The 20,625-nt window shown below is 42.8% G+C and overlaps 1 protein-coding gene across 3 annotated transcripts in view; it reads right to left on the reverse strand.

Annotated features, from left to right (window-relative positions):
• Positions 1 to 1,005: 1,005 nt before the first annotated feature.
• Positions 1,006 to 20,625, reverse strand: part of rspo2 (R-spondin 2) — a 58,845-nt gene continuing 39,225 nt past the window's right edge. For all 3 annotated transcript variants that reach the window (XM_026185330.1, XM_026185331.1, XM_026185332.1), the window contains one exon: positions 1,006 to 2,051. In XM_026185330.1, coding sequence (XP_026041115.1) covers positions 1,936 to 2,051 — 116 coding nt within the window. In that variant the 3' untranslated portion in view covers positions 1,006 to 1,935. The remainder of the gene's footprint in view (positions 2,052 to 20,625) is intronic.

The following is a 20,625-nucleotide window of genomic DNA, read 5'->3' on the forward strand; positions in this document are numbered from 1 at the left end:
TCCATAAGCTGTCTGGCAGATTTGAATTTTTTTTTCTTTCCTTCATTTTTTGGGATGGTGATTACGCAGTGTGGACCTCGGGTTAAATTAGCCATGACTTGCATTAGAACATGCTCTCTTCACCCATATACCAGATAGATTTAGCATAAAGCTAAATTTCTCTGTGATTATTTAATGTTTTGAAGATCACAGAAGTAAGTGCGACGTGCATCACTTAAGTTGGTGATCGATTGTGTGTCGCATGACAAAAGACACAGCCAAACGCAAGTTGTTAGGAAATTATAGTGTAATGCTGGAGATGGATGAGCCACCAATGACATCCGCTGGTTTTGTAGCTTTCACGAGGCTACGTCATAGTGAATTACAAACCCTTAACGGTGCTGTCATGCCGTTAAGGCCTAGTGGACCATATCCAATCCTTTGGCTGGAGATACCACTTGTCTCATGCAGTATGACATGACGGATTTCACAAATGTTTTTGAAATCACTCAATGGTACTCGGGAAAAAAAAGACAAGAAAACTACAGTTTCAGAGTTTAGCCACATATATTATAGCCACAGACAATAATGAAAGGCTTCATCATACAGTCACATGAAATGTTTTTTAATAAAACACAACGTACACATATGCAGTCCTATGACCATACATTTGCTGGATCCTAATCAATAAACCTAGAATATGTCAAAGCATAGTTTTATTAGTCTTGTTTTTTTTTTCTTCTTTAAAACATCAAAATCAGTAGATGAGGTCAAATGAAAGGAATACAACACCTGCGTGACAGACGAGAAAGCGTTTCCACGTGTTAAAGATATGCACTGTTATAAGGAACGCAAAGAATATTTCAGCATATAAGAGTAACAGTATGAGGCAAAAATTCTCACTGAACCAAAAAAAAAGTACAAAACAGAATTAATAAATAAATCAAATATATACCATATAAATGAAATAGCTATATGGTGGCTATGTTTATTATTTGTTTTTAATCATTTTAATCTGTAGCTTGTATTACAACCTTTTTTTCTCTAAAACATTTAGAACGATAAACGAGTCAATACTGAAAATACAGTAATAAGCTTTCAATATTAGATCAACTATGTACACGAGTCTGTTGCCATGCTAGTTGAACAACTAAATTTATTCTTTTCTTCTTCTTCTTTTTTAGTTTTTTAACCACACTATACAGTTAGAGCATAAAGCGGTCTGAACGTAAACAGTTTGTGCTGAGAATAAAATACTTTGCAACTATGCATGGTAATTTCTTTTAATATTACTCTCAAAAATGTACATAACATAAAGGCCACAATGGGAACACTTGTCTCCATGAATAAGGAAGGTAAGGATAGCTTTGACATAAATATAGGGAACAAAAAAATAGTCTCTCTCTCAGGTCAAGATGCCATTTTCTTGTCCATCAGCATCATTTTGCTTCCTCGAGCGTATTTTTAAATCTCTCCCGAACAGTTTATGTCGCCAACTCCCTCACAACCTCACCGTCCCCTTCCTGGCTCCTCCGCCTCCGCGGTACCTCTGGTGGCTCCTCCGTCTTCCGTCACCCCAGACGTTGAATGACATGGTTAATGACGATGAAATGAGTTCGGTAATGTCAACTGTAAAGATCCACAAGGTAACAAGGCTGGGAGAACAGAGTCACCTGGCTGGTCACTGCAGCTCGGGGAGAATTAGCAGGAGGCAGAGACATGAAAGCATGTGTTTGGTGTGGTTGTGGTTTAGTGTTGTACTTATATCACACATTATATGCTGTATATTGTTGGACTGGCAGATTTATGAGTCCTGGTTGGCAGGGCGAAGGTGGGATAGGGCTGGGCAGCAGGACGGGAGGTGGCGGGGTTCGTGATAGTCGTCAGTCAGAATATAGGTGCAGCAGCGGCTAGCAGCTTTGCGTTGGTTCTTTGTTCACTGGGTAGTTTCAGTCCTCACTGGCTGGAGCGTTTAGAGGCCAAGTGGTCACTGTGCTGGTTCTGAGCTCGAAACCGCAGCCTCTGCTTGTTCTTCTTCTTTGGCTCTTTGGATCGATGCTTTCCTGAACCACCTGAGCAGAAACAAGAGAGAGAAAAGATTTTTCATTTTAATCATTACCGTCAGGTGTGAGATTCTCTGAGTGAGAGCGATTTTGTATTTTACACTGCCTCATGTCAAACTCGTTCTCTTCTTTAGCCTAAGGTTGGCAGGTCATTTCAGTTAATTTTATTATTATTAACCTCCGGCTCTCTTCCACAATGTGTATTTTCTCTCGTGTTTGCTGACAATTGGCTTGTGAGGGCCTTAAAAAGGTACGTATGTGAACTTTTGCCAAAGCCTGCATTGTGTAAAAAGTGAGTCCTACGTTAGGAAACATCACAAATGAGGTCTTAGCTTGCTCCAGCCCTCAGAACTGAACCCCAATTTTAAACAAACGTCTGTACAGCCCAACACTTCACTGTCACTGCAATAGAGAGCAGCAATAAGTATGGGAAGTTGCATAACTCTTTTCCAAGTTGGAAAGGTCCCCCAGCCCAAGGTTAATCCATCCCAGGTTTCACTGGGATGGGCAAAGCATGCTGGGAACTGACTTCCTGCTCTCATGGAAGCGTGTGTGGTGAAGGATCTGCACCCAAGGCTCTCTGTGACAGAGAAAACTGGCTACTGAACCACAAGGCAACCAATCTGGCTGCCAAGGCCACAAATAAGATAACGAGGTGTGTGTGCAAGATGTATGTGTGCAGAGGGAGGAGAGGGGAGGCGGGTGAGTGTGAGGGAATTTAGGGGGAAAGAAAATCTAATGGGGGGAAAAGTGGAGTAAGGCTTGGATGATGAGAAAGATATCTGGATCCTGATCTAGAACACAAAGAAACAAGCCACGCTCTGGTTCGCTGACATGGGAAACACAGGAGGAAAGTGCTACAGAAAAACAAGTCTCATATGGTGGCCTTCACCGCTTCGACATCTTATTACAGCAGTTGTTTAAGCTTTTGTCTTGAAAGGAAGGTAACGGTGTGTAAAATGTGGCCCCATCTCTAATTGCCTTCTCATACTGTATGTGCTGGTGTTGCGTTGGCCCTTCAACGCACCCATACAAAAGACTGTTTTCCCGTTCTCAGGGCTGCTCTGTGAGGTAGATTTGAAAATATTCACTCATTTAAGCTGACACGCATGAGAAAGCAAGATATTGCTCTAGTAACAGGGTTTCCCAATGAATAATACAGATGCATGCAAACATCAAACCATCTCTGAGTTATTTCCTGCAATTAATCTAATCTTGTTATTTTCAGTCACTTTGCCAATCTGAAACATGGCAATAAAGTTTCTTGCACACAGCTCCTAGTTAACATCACCCTTTGAAAACAACTTTCACATCTCTTCCATCAAACTCTCATGCCCTTCAATTGAAAATATTCCCAGGGGACTTTGTACACTTGCTTAGCTGATTCTACTCTAGATTTTCTGCGTGACTTAATGTAGAATAATATTAAAGTAAGTCTGGAGCTCAAAGGCATTTGGCCTATAGGTTCATTTTCCTAATTGCTCTTTAAAGAGGTAATTTTCATTCAAAACAGTGTTGCTAGGTGCCTGATAAACATGGCTTTCAGTGCAATCAAGTCAGGATAAATTACATTTGACAGCAATAAAGTACACGGTGCTGCATTAAACTCCTTCAGTAACGGGCAAAGCCCTCGTGGGCCATTCCTTGGACGCAAGGCTGCATTTAAACTGAAAAAGCCTGCATTTACAGCAATTGCTTAAAACAAATAAATATGTGAGAGTTAAGTTAAAAGGCTCTTTTCCTGGCTAGTTCAGGACTGGGCAGGGGATCTGTAATCCAAAGAGTTTTACGCTCACAAAACACACACACTGAAACAAACTCAGCAGCTGCACAAGCAGGCTGACTTATAGAAAATCATAACAAAAGTTCACAAATTAATAGTTACGCTAATTAATTACAACCTGAAATGCCTGATTAGTACCTCTTCTACATCATGCACTGCTACTATCACATATTTTATTGAGCAAACTTGAATTTTTTTATTGTTTTAAATGATTGTGAAGAGAATGAAAATTAACATTTTTAGTGACAACAAAACTGAGCTACAATCAAAGGCAAAACAGAACCTACAGTGTAATTCTACATGTAATGCCTAAAGCTAGTTTTCTTAGCATTATTTTTTCCGCTCGCTGTGCCCCTGACCACATTTTCACTTGCGCTTCTCTTGAGTGCTTATTGTTGCCTGGTTACAAAAAAACATCGCCTGCCCAGTTTTTCTTCTCCTCCTGCTTGATTTTGATCAGTTAGTGTGAACACTGGCATTGTTCTGAAAGTTTAAGTGTTGAGGCCAACTGAGTAAAGACAGTAAACACACACACAGACAGACAGACACTGATTGCCTTTATTTCCCACAAAGAAACAGCTAACTAGCTAAACAATGGGAATGGTAGATACGGCGCTAAATAGGGCTAAAGCTAAGTTTGCTTATTACATTCCTGTTGCAAATTAGGAATTTGCCATCCTTAATATCATTATAAATTTTTACATGGTATAAAAATGTCATATCACAATACCAATGATATTAGCAACACCATGCATTTACATTCCCAAGCTGGCACAACAGCACAAGCCCAGACATGTCTGACAGCGAGAGCCACATGTCAGTCTAGGGAGGAAAAGGGAGGTACTCCAATAAAGCTTTGCAAAATATGCAAGAAAACTGTTCTCGCTAAAGGAGGAAACAACAAATTGTTTTGCCACTTGAGGCACGCCATCAAGTACAACCACGCAGTAAAGGCAAGAGAGCTGGAGATATGCCACCCAGAAGTAAACAACTGGACCCCATATGACATGATGGAAATTACTGACTCGGTTACACGGTGGTAAAGGCAGGCTTTGAGCAAATGGTTAAAAAACCCGGCCCAGGTTACAGCATCCCAGATAGGAAATATTTTTTTAATTTCGATTTATTACGTGACATTGTGGCAGGTTCCTGAAGAGCTCCATTATTAGATCATTTCAGTCCCTGCTATTGTAAACTAAAGAGTTAAACAGTTGTGTTACAATTTTACTTAAAATTTACACAGAAAACACTATCTAGGCTACTTTACTGTGTCACTGGATATAATGCCGTGTCAGTATGGCTGCATTGCTAATGCTGGCACCTTGTTGCAATATGTTCAGACTTTGAATTAAATAGTCTATCATCAATGACAGTAGCTCACAAAGGATGAAAAGAAAAGAAGGAAAAGAAGGATGGAAAATTCAATCCATTTTGTTTGCACTAATAAATGCTGCTACCTATAAGCTCCAATCACTGATATAATCACCAGTTGCACACTTCCAATATAACTTTGGATGAATTGACATTCACTGTGCGTTTATACACCACTGTGCACTGAATAATTAGTTATTATTAATCTGAATGCTTATTTAATAGAACTTATTCTTTATGGTTGGTAACCTTTGCATTCAAAGTCTCAAAACAGTGCCTCCATCGTTAGCACCCTCTTGCAACGTTGTTTCAAAAGCTTTTTTTCCTGTTCAGTCTTTTGGTGTGTGGCTGTGGCAAGTTGATGACAGCCATCAACAATGAGTACAAGCAAAATCATCATCCTCCATATGGAACACAGGAAGTAAAATAAACATGGGGGCCTTCACAGCAGAAACCAAATACACTGCCTTCTAGCCTGTTCCCTAGCTTTGGTACCCAAAAAACTTTACTTTAGCATTTGCATGAATCCTGACTCTGTCCACTGGCTCCTTGTTGTTTTTATTATTAATTGAAAGGCTCTCCTCTCACTTTCTTTGTTTTCAATATTTTACCTGTCTGTGTTCCCATGTTTTCATCCCAAATGTTTCTTTTGGGGGGTTTTTGGTTTTTATCTAGCAGATATTGACAAGTTCAGACTTTTCCAAGCCACTAGTGACTCCTTCCAATCATACTCCTTCACATCAACATTACCAGTACATTTCAAAGCTAAGCTCACGCCCCCAAGCTAACTGATAGTGCTTCATAAACACACCTCAACAGAAAATTAGGACCATATTTCATAATCCAGTCTCAACGCTGACAGCTAGAGGGCAACCACTCCCCACATAAGCCCCTTCCCCCCTGCATCTGGTGCAGTCCCAGTGTGATGTTTTATCATATCTACCCTATGAACTCCCATTTAGCCTTTCCTCAGGGTACAGTGCACACTGAGCTTTCATCATCTCATATTTACGACCGATGTAATCACTTAAGCTGATTACTAGGGTTCACAGAGGAAACAGTTTAATTTGCATCAATTGCTTTCAAAACCAAAAACAAATTCATAAATCTTACAGCATGTAAAGATAATTTTCTCTTGGAAGGCACAGTGGCCTTCAAATCATTCTCCGTCTTTGTTTTGCATTGAAACTGGCACAGCAAGGATCAAATCAAAAGAACACGACTTTTATAAGAAAATTATCTCCATTTAAAAAAAAATAAAAAATTCTCTTTCCATTCTGGCTGCATTTACTATCAGTAGAGCAAAACCGCAACTTCACCAATGTTTGGTTCTCCTCCATAGATACAGTCTTCTTTGCCAACTTGACGTTCGCATTCGGGTTTGAACTGAAAAGTGAATCAAACAAACAAACAAAGCTCTCAAGAGCAAATCAAAATGTTTTTGCATTTCGGAATCAGAAGCAGAGCCTGCGGTGGGATTGTTATTTACCGCTGTCAAAAGTGACCTTTGTGGAATTCTTTTGTGTATCAGTCAGCGTGCGAGCACATGTGCGAATGATGTGCGGCATATGCCCTGTACGCTTGCGAGTCCATGATCGTGAGCTTCTATATCACCTTTGAGAAATACTTTGTGTCATTTCCAATTTTTTCAGCTGCCAAACCAATGAGCAAAGAGATATTAAACCTCTCCACAAGCACCGTAGAGGACATTCCTCAATAACCTCTTAAAGCCATTGAGGATCTGCTACTTTTTCTTTTTCTTCCCTATCCTTGCTGTTTCCCCTCTCCATGTCCCCGACTTTCTATTTGAGGCTCTCAGTATGGTACAGCTCCAACTAAGAGTTAAGTGCTATTAGACGTATCATATTATTAGGATCACACTCCAGAATAATATCTTCTTGCGGAATGGCAATATGACTACTTGTCCAACTGATGCACTGAAAGATAATCAGTCAAATCCATATCCAAGGGGAAGGGGGCCAAAGCCAAAGCTCCCTTCATCTATGTCAAAGCCAATATGTTTGTTTTGGAAAGGGGAAGCAAATTGAAGAACATGTATAAGTTTACATGAGAGAAATCAGACTTTTGTTTACTTTTGTCACCATAAAGAGATTTTCCCGTTAAAGTAAAAAAAACCCCAAAAAACTACTTTTTCACTGTTTGCTCACGCGTTATTGTGAGGCTACTGCTATCTTACCCTATCGTCACAGAGGCCGCAACCTCCTAAAAAGAAGCAACACACCAACCAATGGGCAGGCCAAGTGATTTCATCCACTCACGGCTCCGGCAGCAGTGCAGTGTTTGAGAACAAAAATCGATGGCTGACCTCGAGAAGGCATTAAGACATACGGTAAATGGGATCCTACGCTGCTGAAAACTTGCCCCTGCTCTTCTGTTACCCCATCCTTTCACTCGACACAGACGGTCAATTAATAAGTTTCGAAAAACATGGAATAGGGACTGGGGGCAGAACAAAGAAGAAAAACAACAACAAAACAACAACAAAAACATTCAAACAGTTTTGAAGAAGATTCAATGGGACTCAAGGAAGGTAAAGCCGGAATTTTTGGCGGCTCGTCTTTTTCATAAACAGGCCAAAGCGGAGGCCATTATTTGTGAGGGAAGGAGAGAACTACTGGCGCCAGTGAGATTTGATTTCAGTGGCAGAAATTGGATTAGCAGCCATTAAGGGCCTCCTCACACATACATTTATAATGCTGTGAAGGGGAAAGGATCTGCAGCCAGCCAGTACTCACACACCGACAACTCCTCTGTCTGGGAAAAGGTTACGGACTGACACTGCCCTATATTGCCGCTGAACTCAGTTTGCAGTTGATTTATAGGTGGGACATAGCCATGTGACCTCAGCTGACCCGTGGTTCATTAAGGCGTGGGCCTGATAGGTAAGCCAAAACTTTTAATGGCGCTTTGTGCTGTTTGTGTCCGCCTGTGGGGGAAACGCTGCAGAAGGGTGATTTGACATTGGAAAACAAGGAGAGCGTGCTACAGGATGAAATTATGTATAAAAAGAGGCCACAGTTTGTAACAGATACAGATGCGAAAGGAGAAAAAGCTCCAGTATTTGAAGTACTGTGGCAGAGACACAGAAGTCAGATAGTAGGAAAAAAGAAATCAGCCCCTTGACAGAGAGGACAATCATTTACAAGATGCTCATCTTGCCAGCCAACTGACAAAAGGCCCTCTGCACAGCGTCACTTAGCCCTAACAAGGTTATTCTGGATCACACTCTTTCATTCACTTTCGTTCCGTCCTCCTTCCCTTTCACCCCATGCTCTGCTTACTATCACCACGCTGCTGGCAGAGAATGATTTAAAACATACGCATTCCGATTTAAAAAGCTAATGTTGGGATTAGGTCGCTCATTATTTTCTCATCTATGACCACGGCAGAGGATAAGCGCAGAGATTTTAAAAAGCAGGTTAGCTCTCTGCTCTGCTCTTTGATGCCTTATTTCACTGACAGTAAGTTAAAGCGAAAACCGGACTCGGAGATTAGCGTCTCTAAGCAGAGAAGTCCTGGCAAAATATGCATGACTGACACGGTGATTAATGCGCCCGATGGTCAGCACAGACAGTTTTGTTTTTCCCCCTTGGGAGATGAACGATAACACCAGCAAGATGCAGCCGCAACCTGCACAGGTCGGCTACAGAAGCAATGAAGTTCTCCTCCATCAGTCTACTCAGGGTTCAAAGTCATGCTCAACTTTGCCCAATACACTAACTGTTCCCCCGGGTTACCACTGCTGCTGGCTCGAGCACTCACAAACAAGTTATTAACAAGAGACCTTGACAGATGCTTAAATTAGACTATCTTCCAAAGAAACTCCAAAGTCAAATCTTGCCTTCCAGAGATCTTTCTTCACATTTACTCACTTAAAACATTCCAAAATGTTGGAAAGTCAGGAATTAGTTCTTCCTGCTGTACAAGAAAGCACACAGTGGATCGATTCCTTAGGCCAGATTTGAAAGTTGGAAAATTGGAGCACGTATCATTTCCCACGTTTCTGAGATACAGTTTACTGGCACAACATAACATGATAATCCTAGAGCTAAGGTAACTACTCAGGACAGAGAAATAACATGCCAATGAATATAATAGGAGCCAGCGTACAGTATATGCCCATATGAAATTTATCTTAAAAGATGTTTAGCTAATCATAGTAAAGTATGACTTTTCTAACTATTGTTTACGATGGAGGCTAATTACATTAGTTTACCAATTCATAAACAAATTGAATTAGATTTTTTACATTATGTGGCCCATTTACAAACAACTGCAAAGCCTTCAAAACTACACATCTTTATTCATTTGTAGAAAGAGAGGATGGGTGAAGTAGCCTGTTTAAAGCTGAAGGTGTTTTTATTACAGAAAATCAGCAGCTACTGTATCTCAGAGGCATGAGCCACCACCACCATTACTGTCTATTATGTCAAAATGTAATGTGTGTATATTTGTGTTCATCGTGTATTCATCATGCTGAGTGTGTAGCAGGGATTTATTAAATACAAGAGGATTATTTTGAAATGCATCAATTTGATCGATGTTTTGTTTGCTCTGTTAACTAGTCAGCTAAAGATGCCAAATACCACAACAGGAGCTGTTGACTGATGTATCCATGGTTTTATACAAAGGTTTCCCAATGTTGCACGACCGAGCACACCAAAAAAAACCAAAAAAAAAAACGGTGGAACAAATGTATAATCTACAACCTTGAGAAGAATGCTATTTTCTCATCTGGCTACTGGGCTTAAGAACAGACATGATTTTGGCAGGTTGTGTTGACAGATAGAACATCAGTTCAAAAGAGGTTAAAGTGAACCACTAAAAGAGCAGGATGTTCTTTCACTTTAATACTGTATCACAAACACTCTTGATTGAAGAAAAGAGCCCCACGCAGGAGCAAGATGGTTCCTTACCAGTCCCTTTAAGAGCTAATTGTCTAAAGCTGATATTGAAAACTACACCTCGGTTCTTTGCCTCAATTAGCATCCCGTCACTGGACAACAGGTCATATACACCGCACAAACACTTAACCTCAAACTATAAATGCTTCCTCTAAACTGCACTGAGCAGATGCCTCGTCAGTAGACAACCGAACACAGTGATACAGGGATAGATTTCCTCATCCTCAGTGGTAAAGCGGTTCAGTCATTATTTCTAATCGTTTGGTGAGCGTACCAGACACAGAAAAGGAGAAATTAGGTCTCAGGGGTTAAATTACATGACGTAATCTGGTTTCTGGTCTGTGACATCCTGCAAACTGTTACGGTTTTCCCACTTCCACTTGGGGTTGCCAAAATGTAACAACTTGGGAGCAGGGATCGTACGCACGCTGTCGCCCCCTGCAGCAATGAGAGGCTGTCTGAACATAGGCATGCCGCTAATGCGAATCAGCCTCCTCTCAACTCGGAAGATGTGCCTGCTAGAGAGGTACGATACTCACTCTTCATTTTTCTGTTTGAATTAGGGCTGTATAACTGATCATCATTGATTTTTTTTTCTTTTTCTTTCTGGTAAATGGAGCCTTGCTGTATTGCGGTAGCTTTACACGGCTCATGGTGTCATGAGGGTAACGTCAGCAGCCAGTCTGTGAACAGGCATTAAGACCAGCCTGCTGAGTCTGATGCCCCTGGAAACCGCAGGGCCCAGAGAGAAATGAGCAGCCCCCTCTGCGGTCTGCTATCTACCGACTGACTCATCGACACATCTGGGCCTAAGTATACGGGGGCTGCGCTGGCCCGTGGGCTCTTGGGTAAATGATGGATAATTAGCTCTAGTTGACTTTAATGAATGGCTTAATGTTGTGTTTCATTTCTGATGACAAAAATATAAAGCACAGCAGTTATCAAAGGGAGGCCCCTGCACCAATGTTCCTGAAGGCTTTGCCACTGGCGTGGTCTATTTGCTTTTGAATTTGTTGTGCGCATGGGGGAGTGAGCTAAAGCGAGCTACAGTGTTCAGCAGTGTAAAATATAAACATGGATCCAAAGATCGGGGAACTTGCTGGGATCTACAGTACAGTAGCAAATTCATTATTCTAGACAGTAAGCTATTACAGATGTCAACTCTGTTTGTCTTTACTCAAAGATAGGAAGAGCTACAGCACTCCAGTTTAATTTCCATGCCTTCTATATTAAGATGAGATCTCTATAGAGTCTTTGATCCGTCTTATAATTTCCACATGCGGTGATATAAAGCAGGAAATGTGCTGCAGAGTTATCATAGTCATCCATCTTAGTTTCCGATAAGTGCTTTGCATCGAACTGATGAAATTAAGCTTTTTCAGCAAACACATGATCGAGCATGGATTCATTTATTCTACTGGACACTCGATAACAAGATTCTCAGAAGCTTGTGTAATATAACTGCCGTTTACATTTCTGTGTCTTTACAGTGATGTACTGCTGCTTGCTGCTGTAGCTCTTGATCTTATTTGACGGTTCGGTTTCATGCACTTGTACACCATCCACCTTGTCCTTGATACAGTTAATCAGACTTGCGATCCACAGGCAAAAGCAATAAAAAAACCACTCACTCCAAAGAACCTCAGCAATCTTCCTCTCTGTGCATAAACAGGCATGTCAGCAGAATTAAATGGGCACCTCTAAACGGATCTGGGCAAGAAAAGGAGATCAAACTATGGAGGTGATATAAGTATTTGGAGCATTTATTATTTGTCTGAGGAGGGGAATCTGCATCTCCAGGATTTGTTGAGAGTCTGGGGCTCATGTAATGCAGGGGGTCAACCCCCAATGAAGCATCCTGGCTGGGGGATTTACCTGGATCAGCCACCTCCTGTGAGCCTGGAAGGCCTGAGCAAGAATCTCTCTGCGTAACAGTTCCCCAGCCTCCTTTATAGACAGGAATAAAATGGGTGTTAGCATACGCACGAGGGGGCACACAATAAGGTGTATTAAGAGTGGAGAGGGCTTTCTGTATCCCTGTTTGCCAAGTAGCATTCATCCCAAGTGTTTCTAGGCTTAAACATGAAATCGATAGCATAACCAGCTAACTAGCGTACGCTAAACAGCATTGCTTCCATCATAAAAATAAACAGTAATTTAAGGAATGTCTGATCTTGTATTTGTGCTTACTGTGCTTACAGTATTTATTGACTCTTTTCTTTATTTCTAAGTGTATCGTCTGCTATTGAATTTGGCTTACAATCACCTTTTTAACAAGCCAGCTAATCATCTATGGTCAGCTGTGTCATTGAGTGTTTTCCAATGTGTTTGAGTGCACATGCTCCTCTAATCAATACATCCTCCTGTCTCTCTAGGTCTGTAAGGGAATGGGGAAGGATATAGAAAGAAATTGTTCAGCAAGACTCCCTTTTTACATCTCAATTCTGCACAAGCCTTTTCATCCCCCACCCCTTCTCTCTACTGGGAAACTTCAGGAGGAAATCCCTCACATGTTTGGACATGGAGCACAACTGTCCCAAAAGAGGACCAGACCCTAACAAGCGGGGAGCCAAACTAAGTCAGATGGGCTTAGGCACAAAAACATAGACAGGGGCCATCAGGATCATGGTGCAATCCCTGTGCAATGGCCAGTGATGAGAGAATCAAGGCTGGCAGCCACTTTTTTGTTTTCCTTGATTGTTCACCTAACTCTCAAAGGGTGCTGTTGTTCAATCTCCTCTGGTGATCCCACAGACGGCACATATTTTTTGATAAAAATAGTTCATTAGTTCACAAAGGAAGGAAGGGGGGAGATGCGTTTGATGTTCGCTGAGCTCCTGTTGCACAGGGAGAGAGGTAAAGCCAATTCAGGAAGGGCTTGATCCTCTCTAAGGCCTGTGCTGCATCAAACACTTGTCAAACACCAGACAGACAGACAGCTGAGTGGCTCTGACAGATCCGATCACAGACACGAGCAATAAGAGTCACTGCCGGCTCAGCTCCTCTATCCAGGCACCACTCACTCCCTTGTCAATAATCCCCCTTAAATTCACAAGAACACAAACAGAGGGCTTTTAGGCATATGGCAGACATTTTCTTGTTGTTTTTAGCTGTGCGTGATTACAGTGCAATTTCAACGGTCGTTTCATGGTCTCACCTCACCAGGGAGAGAGAGTTGTGTACTCCAGCATCTGTCATAGATGCAGCAGGGGCAAGAGAAAGGAATCGAATCAAAGAAAGACTTAAGCGCTCTCTAATCTGAAAGAACTGTCTCAAGGCCTGCTGGGATCATGGTCCTGAACCTTGCCACCCAGTGAGAAGGAGCATTTACATTTGAGGGGATTTGATATGGTACCTGGAATAGGTTGACTTTCGTTGAATGGCCCATTCAGTCATTTCTTGACATTTTCTTTGGAGCGCTATCATATTCTGTGCACTAAACGGACCATTTTTAACATGACAGAATATTCAAACTCTGAGAAAATGCCCTTTGCGCCACTAAAGCCAGTGTGCTAACACAGTCTAAAAGAGGTCTGGATAAGCACCATTTGCTCTTCTGTAACTTCTCCAAGTTTCAAGAAATTCAGTCAGATCATTTCTGTTGTGTAATTTCAGTGACAGACAAGCAGACTAAGAGGACTGAAAATGTATTATGTGCAATCAAAAATGTAAATTTGCCCGTTATTCTCACCAGGATTGTCTCTGTGAGCTTTCCAGCTCTTCTATTGCACTTGGATTGCTGACTGATAGTCCCATTCTGACCATCTGCATGTATGCATTAGCAAATTCACCATCCTTAGACCTCAAACTTGAGCTGAGAACAAACCTCAAATAACGTGTCAAATTGGCCCAACTTTCATGTCAAGGATCATCACCGATGATGAGATCTGGGTCACTGGCTATGACCCAGAGACCACACAGCAGTTTTCAGTGGAATAATCTGAAATGTCCAAGCCCGGAGGCGGTGAATCAGATCAGGAGTACAACCAGAAAACACGTTCATCTTTATTTTCGATTTTGGACTCTGGGGTCAAACTGTCAACACGGAGTGCTAGTTTAATGTCCTAAGTCATCTGAGGGGAAGAAATTTGGCGCATGCCATCGTCTGACCAACGGCATAGCACTGATTAGGAAGACGTTTTTCAGTCACACAGACATAATTGTCATTCAACACCCACCCTGCTTGCCCTTAAAATGAAATCCAAGCAGTAGGATTGCTGTTTTGACACACTGGAGAAGACCTTAAATAACCTTAAAGTGTAATTTATGGTCCTGCAAATGCGTCCGTCTGCGTCCGTTTCCTTTTGGGCAGCAAGCGGAGAGGGGGTTTTCACCCACCGCAGACGTGCTCGCGTGCAGTACTCCAAAATCACAACTGCACGTCGCTGGACGCGGATGTCGTACGCATGTGCCAAATGCTGATTAGTTGAAAAGTGGGCCGAAACATGGAAGGGAGCCACAGAGGAGTTCCGTGCAAATAGGAAAACCACGGAAAAAACTTCAAAGATCAAAAAAATAAAGCACGAAAAGTACGTTGTGTATTCATTTTCAGTTCAGCTTTCATCTGTTGCAATGTCGGTCTTCTCCGTGGATGGCTCACAGACCAATGACAGCAGACCGGATATACTACATACTCTAACTCAAGAACAAAAACTTCCAGTAGACTGTGAACCATGAATTCTACTTAATGATCATAGCAGCATTTAGATCCAAATTGTGCGTGTTACTTTATAAGTGCAATGTTCGGTGCCCTTGCATGGTCAAACTAACTGTAACTGTAACAATAAAAAATAAAAAAAAACCTCTGCAACAGCAAAAACACAACAGAAGTAGAAAAAAACCCAAACTCTCACAAAACACAATGGAAGTGTTTCTGGGGACACAATAATGTGACGGACCAGCTGCCGAAGTATCAGATAAATGTTTGCTATTAGCCGTTTACTCACTTTTGGAGCTGTTCCGTCACAGTATTGTTTCTTCCAAAAAACTTTTATTTTGTGATTTATTTATTTTTTGCTTTTGCATTATTTTTTCTATGTTTGTGTTTTATTCAACTTCTGTTGTGTTTTGTGAGCTTTTGTAGAATTTCTCTCTTTGCTGGTGTTTTCTTAAGTTGCAGTGAATTTGACCCCTCAGGAACACCGTCAAAAAGTAGTTACAGAAGGATTATTGCACTTTGTTTACATCAAAGTGCTGAAACCCTAAATCAAGAGGAACGTGTCATCCACCCAAAGAAATACAAAGATGCTGCATTATATTATTCTTGTCCTCTAATATATTGCTTACAAAATAACAAACCATGGTAACATTGCATGAATTGCTATTTGCCTTTGAAAATTCATGGTCTGGTGCACTTATGCCACCTGCAATTGTCTAACAATAAAGAAATACTGGTGAGTCCAGGCTGTAAAACTATTGGACATAGTGAAGAAGTAAGCTTTAACAGAATCAGATGCTTGACCTATTTCTTTTTCAAAACTAGACTCATCAAGTAGTCAAAAACCTGAACCAAAATGCATGGCAACAAGGCTCAGTGTCTGCTGGGATGGAAAAAAAAATAGGCAAAAGCTTGATAACATGCTAGCATTTCAACTTTAATAAGACACTACTTAGTCAGTATTAGCTTATATTAGCTTACAGCTAGATCTGTCCTGGACAAGTGGCTAAAAATCAATCAAGTTAAATACCCTACCTGCCACTCGCTCCAAACTAAAAGCATGTAAGAAGCTAATAACTTCAGATTGGCTCGTGGAAGCTACTTTGTGCTTGTGTTTTTTGTTCTTAGTCTGAGCATGTCAGGGTCACTAACATCCTGCATTCACTCATTTAAGCTGACATTGTTAACCTGTGACATTACCCTGGCATTTTGCTTTTAGTTGTGTGCTGATGAGAGTGCAGTGTTCTTCAATGCTGGTACGCTGGGCTTGGCCTCTACTTACCACCGTAATGGCTGTGCTTTTAGTCTGCACCCCCTGTATTTGTCACTTAGTTCACACAGACACATAGAAAAACACCCCAGACATACACGCAGCCAACGGCCAGCAGGTCTATACTTGTTCTTTGTTGTGTCTACATGTCTCTGCGCTGGGTCCACGTTCATGGACATGAGTGGGTCAGAAGCCACAGCCTCTCTCTCTGAATCACTAGCTGTAATTAAACGCTGTGATGGCTCTATACAGACACTCGGCAGCAATGGAGAAATAAAGTGAAGGCGATGGAAAGAGGAGGAGAGGAGTTGAGTGGTGTGGAGTGGAGCTGAGTGGAGAGGGGTTCTTGGAGGCTGAGCCAGTGCAACTGTGGACCAGATGTTTTCAGGCTGTCCCGTTCGGCTCCTCGCCTGCCTTCTATTCTCCTCAAGCCAGACCGCTTAGAGAGTGAGGACCACAGAGTGCCGCTTCAAAACAATGTGCGCCACGCGAACACGTCCTCCTCCGTGGCATGCACTTTATTCCCGCACTGTGATATGTGATACACGAGCACTAGCGTGTCATTCGAGTGCGAGACAGGAAAAGAGAATGGAAAGAGGGACGAGGGAAAGAGTAGATAATGCGGTGACTTGTTCTGCCTGTGAGGTCTGTTTTACTGTTTATCGGTGTCTATTACACGTTTCTCACACTCGGGCGGTGTAAACGGGTGTGCGCACGTGTGCATACGCATCCTCATCTGTCTGGCGTGTTGTGGATGTGGAGATGAAAGCGTTCGTGGGCCCCACAGGAGAGCTGGCAGCAGCGGCGGACTGGAGGTCTGGCAGACAGAGAGGCGTTGCAGGGATGGGGCGCGATCAGACAGATCACTGTTTGACCAGTTCGGGTTATTTAAATATGAGGTGACAAACCCCAACACGGGCCTGCTTCAAGCTATGGGTGCTTCATATTTTCAGACTGGAGAAGAAATGATGGCTTTACATTTTGCCTTGTTTCAGCTTTAAGAAATTACAATAAATAACAGAGTTGACTCTTATACTCCTATAATTTCATGCTGGAAAAGCCTCTAAAACCATAGTAACCTCCAAATACATAGCAATGAACTTCAATAAACATTTTTTTAGAGGGCAAACAGGTTCCATATAGTCACATATTTTACAAAAGGCCAAGGAGTGCTACATATATGATCCATCACAACTTCAAAGATCAAATCAGAAGCTGTTTCCATCTATCCTTGTAAAGACTGTCTTGTCTGCAGTTAAAAAAAAAAAAAAAAAAAAAAAAAAATCACAGGGCGTAACGGCACCAATCAAGGGGTCGTTGGTCGTCTTATGGTCATGACCGTTTCATGGGTAATATCAGCCCATACACTGCACAATGGGGGGGGGGGGCATGAGAACATGAAAACATTCCACTACTGTAGAACATTTCCCCTCCTCCCCCTCTTCTACCACCTCCTTCTCTCCCCCCACCAGTTTGCTGCCACTTTGTTTGTTTGTGTACGTCTGTTTTTGATGGGGTTGTTGATGTCGGCCCATATGCCTCATTTCCTCAGCCAGAAGACGACAACGGAAGCCGCGCAACCGACGCAGCGTCCCCTCGTCCCCGACAGAGTTCCTCTCTGAAAACAGTGTGATTGCAGTGAAATGCTGTCTGCAGTCACGGGTGAGCGCAAGCATCAACTTTTGGCTGTCGCCATCAGCTAGCTCGCATCAATGGGAATAAGGACAGCAGTAATGCACATTTCAATAAGCCCAGTCAAACAAATAAGAGGACGTCTGTATCTAATGTGCGTACACGAGTCTACAAAAGGCAGTTCAGCAAAACCACAACTTAACTGGGCCAAAGAGTGTGAAAAAAAACAACAAAAAACCCTCACACCCCTCCTCTTTCTTCCTGCTTGGAAAAGACCAGATGACAATAATGTGGAGCACGGAGCCCCAGTGAGTGCCACTGACCCCTCCTCTTCCAACGCCCTCCCCTCCCTCCATCCCCCCGGTCTTTGAAAGGCCTCCACATGTTTATGGTTCATGCCTGTGGTATGACGATGGATTCTCCATATAAAAGCCAGCAGGATCATGGGTGTTTCAAATATTGCTCTCTGAAGACAGTTGCAGACAAAATGACAGCAGCCATATTTATTTTGGTCAAAGAGCAGGGACACTTAGTGGGAAGTTAATCAGAGACACCCCTGTTTCCCCGCAGGGTTCCAGCATCACCCCCACATGCCCTATAAGGAATGTACCCAGGGAAGAGAAGTCTCTAAGAAGACTACCGGTAATGACTTTCTCCTGCAGTGGAAGATTTAACACCACCACGAGAGGCCAGAAAAACAAACCCAAAGGTTCGGTTTGAGACCATCGGCATAAAGCACGTGTTGATGGTCTGTCCAGACAAGAGCCTAGACAATCAATTTTAGGGAGATATGAAACACAAGCGGAGAGATGGGGAGAAAATCATGGCACAAATGCGCACACGTGATAGATGAAGTGTTAATTTGTGCGTGTGACCGTGGTGGTGACCGTAACTGCCATTGGCACTGAGATGCCGGAGACCTGGCCAAGGCAGTGACAGGTTGATGTGTCTGTCCTCTTCACCCACGCTCTTATTCACTCCAGCACAGCGCAAAACTTCCAAAACACGCTCACCTCAGTTTTACAGAGCCACAGCAATGTGTGCAACACATGGAATTTGTCATGTTTAAATTAATTCGCTTTTTTTTTTTCTCGTCTTTCGTCTGCCCCAGATTTGGTAAGAATTTAATTAAATCAATGATTGATGAGTGTTTGTGCAGTGGGTGATGGTGGCAGGTGGGCGTCATCACAGTCAGACACCAACTCAAGCCCATGTGACCGCAGCCAAACCATCAATGCTTTCCAAAGGAGGCAGAGTGCTCCTGAGGCCCCCTCACCAGCTACTGTGTCAGCCCCTATGGAGCAGCCTTATTAAATGTAGATTAAGCCGTGGCTCCATCAGTCACAACAGGCTGCACTGAGAGGCACAAATAATCACTATGACAGGGTGGCTGCCAATTAGGGCTCTCCTTCTGTCCTGGGAAAGCGCTCCTCACTCCACTCCCGCTGGCGGGAAGAACTGATCCAGATTGTCCGTGATGTTACCCGGGCCAGAGATCGCCATTAATCACCACCTGCCATTGTAGTGCGGTAGAAATCAGAGCGAAACTTGTCATCTGTGCACCAGCTCCACTGACTTCCTGTAGCGCACACCCGGCGAACATTAATTGGAATAATGAGATAAGTACACAAAGGGAGAGGAGTGCAAACCTTTACTGTCGAGAGCTTTGGGTAGAGTTTAGAGCGGTGTCTCGAGCAGAGCTCTGTCGTTGTTTGGCTTGGACCCACTGCGCTGTGAGCTTTTCTGCTGAGCCGAGAAGACCACGCTCCATCAATTAGGCTCAAGTTGAAAGTGTGCATCTGTTTTAGAAGCAAAAAAAAAAAAAACAGGAAAAAAAAAAACTGGCCTCATAGTCGAAGGCTACATCCGACAAAAACACACACAGAAATGTGTTTGGATGTCGGGTTTCCAAGCCAAACACAGGCCAGACTCAGATGTGATCATGCTGAGTGCGTAACTCAAATACTCAGAAGTGAGTGGCATCTTTCGCCAGAGCTTAAACCCCTTGGCTCGGTGAGTATAAACACCAAAATTGTGTCTCACACGCTCATAGGCATACATATAAACTGCTCGCTTAAATGCGAGCGCTGGCAGAATCCAGAATTGTTTGGGGTCGCGAGCGGTGTTTGCCACAGACAAAGCAGGCTGAGCTGAGCTTCCTCCAGATTGGATTTAAGGCAATCACCATCCCTCTGTGCATCATTTTACAGGAGCAGAGACTTTCGAGCAGATGGTTCGCAGACGGTGAGGACTAGGGGGGTCCGCAGTACTGTGGATTCACCGCAGAACCAGACTGGGTTCAGACAGAACCTGGCATAAAATCCCACCAGTCAACCAAATCTTCCTGGAGTCTGGTCTATCCAGGGCGGATCTGCGTTCCTTTTAGTCTCGTACACCAGACTGTTGGTAGTGTGCCACTGCTCTGTCACGTCCAATGGCTTAAATGGAGACAAAGGACCTCAAAGGCCTAGAGATGTCACACTGCAGAGGAGTGATGAGGTGATACACTGATTCTAAGTGGGTTTATCCTCTTCTACACCCCTGCCTCAGAATGTATTAAAAAAAAAAAAAAACCCTCAAGGTTCAAATTGATGGCATTGGGAATGGACTGAGCAGCAGGAGCAGAAGAAGTAGTTATCACAGTTACAGTATAAACATAAACTGCACAGTTAAGTTATGACAGGCAGTATTAGTGGTGGCTGGATCCAAGCACTTAAATGACTGATGGGATGGAGGGCTTGGCCTCAGCTGAGCCCTACAGCAGAAAGGGTTTCTCTGGTTACACATACGAGAGATCAATACTCTCACTAAGGCCTGCAGCTCTCCCAAGTGCAGGTACATAATCCAATGGCCAAAGATAATCATTATATGCTCCTTCTCTCTTAGTCTTCCTCTCTCTGCCTCTTTCTGTTTCTCTCTTTTTCTTTCCATGAGGTCAGCGATGT

Source organism: Astatotilapia calliptera, chromosome 11, assembly GCF_900246225.1.
Source record: "Astatotilapia calliptera chromosome 11, fAstCal1.2, whole genome shotgun sequence".
In the NCBI taxonomy this organism is placed as follows: domain Eukaryota; kingdom Metazoa; phylum Chordata; class Actinopteri; order Cichliformes; family Cichlidae; genus Astatotilapia; species Astatotilapia calliptera.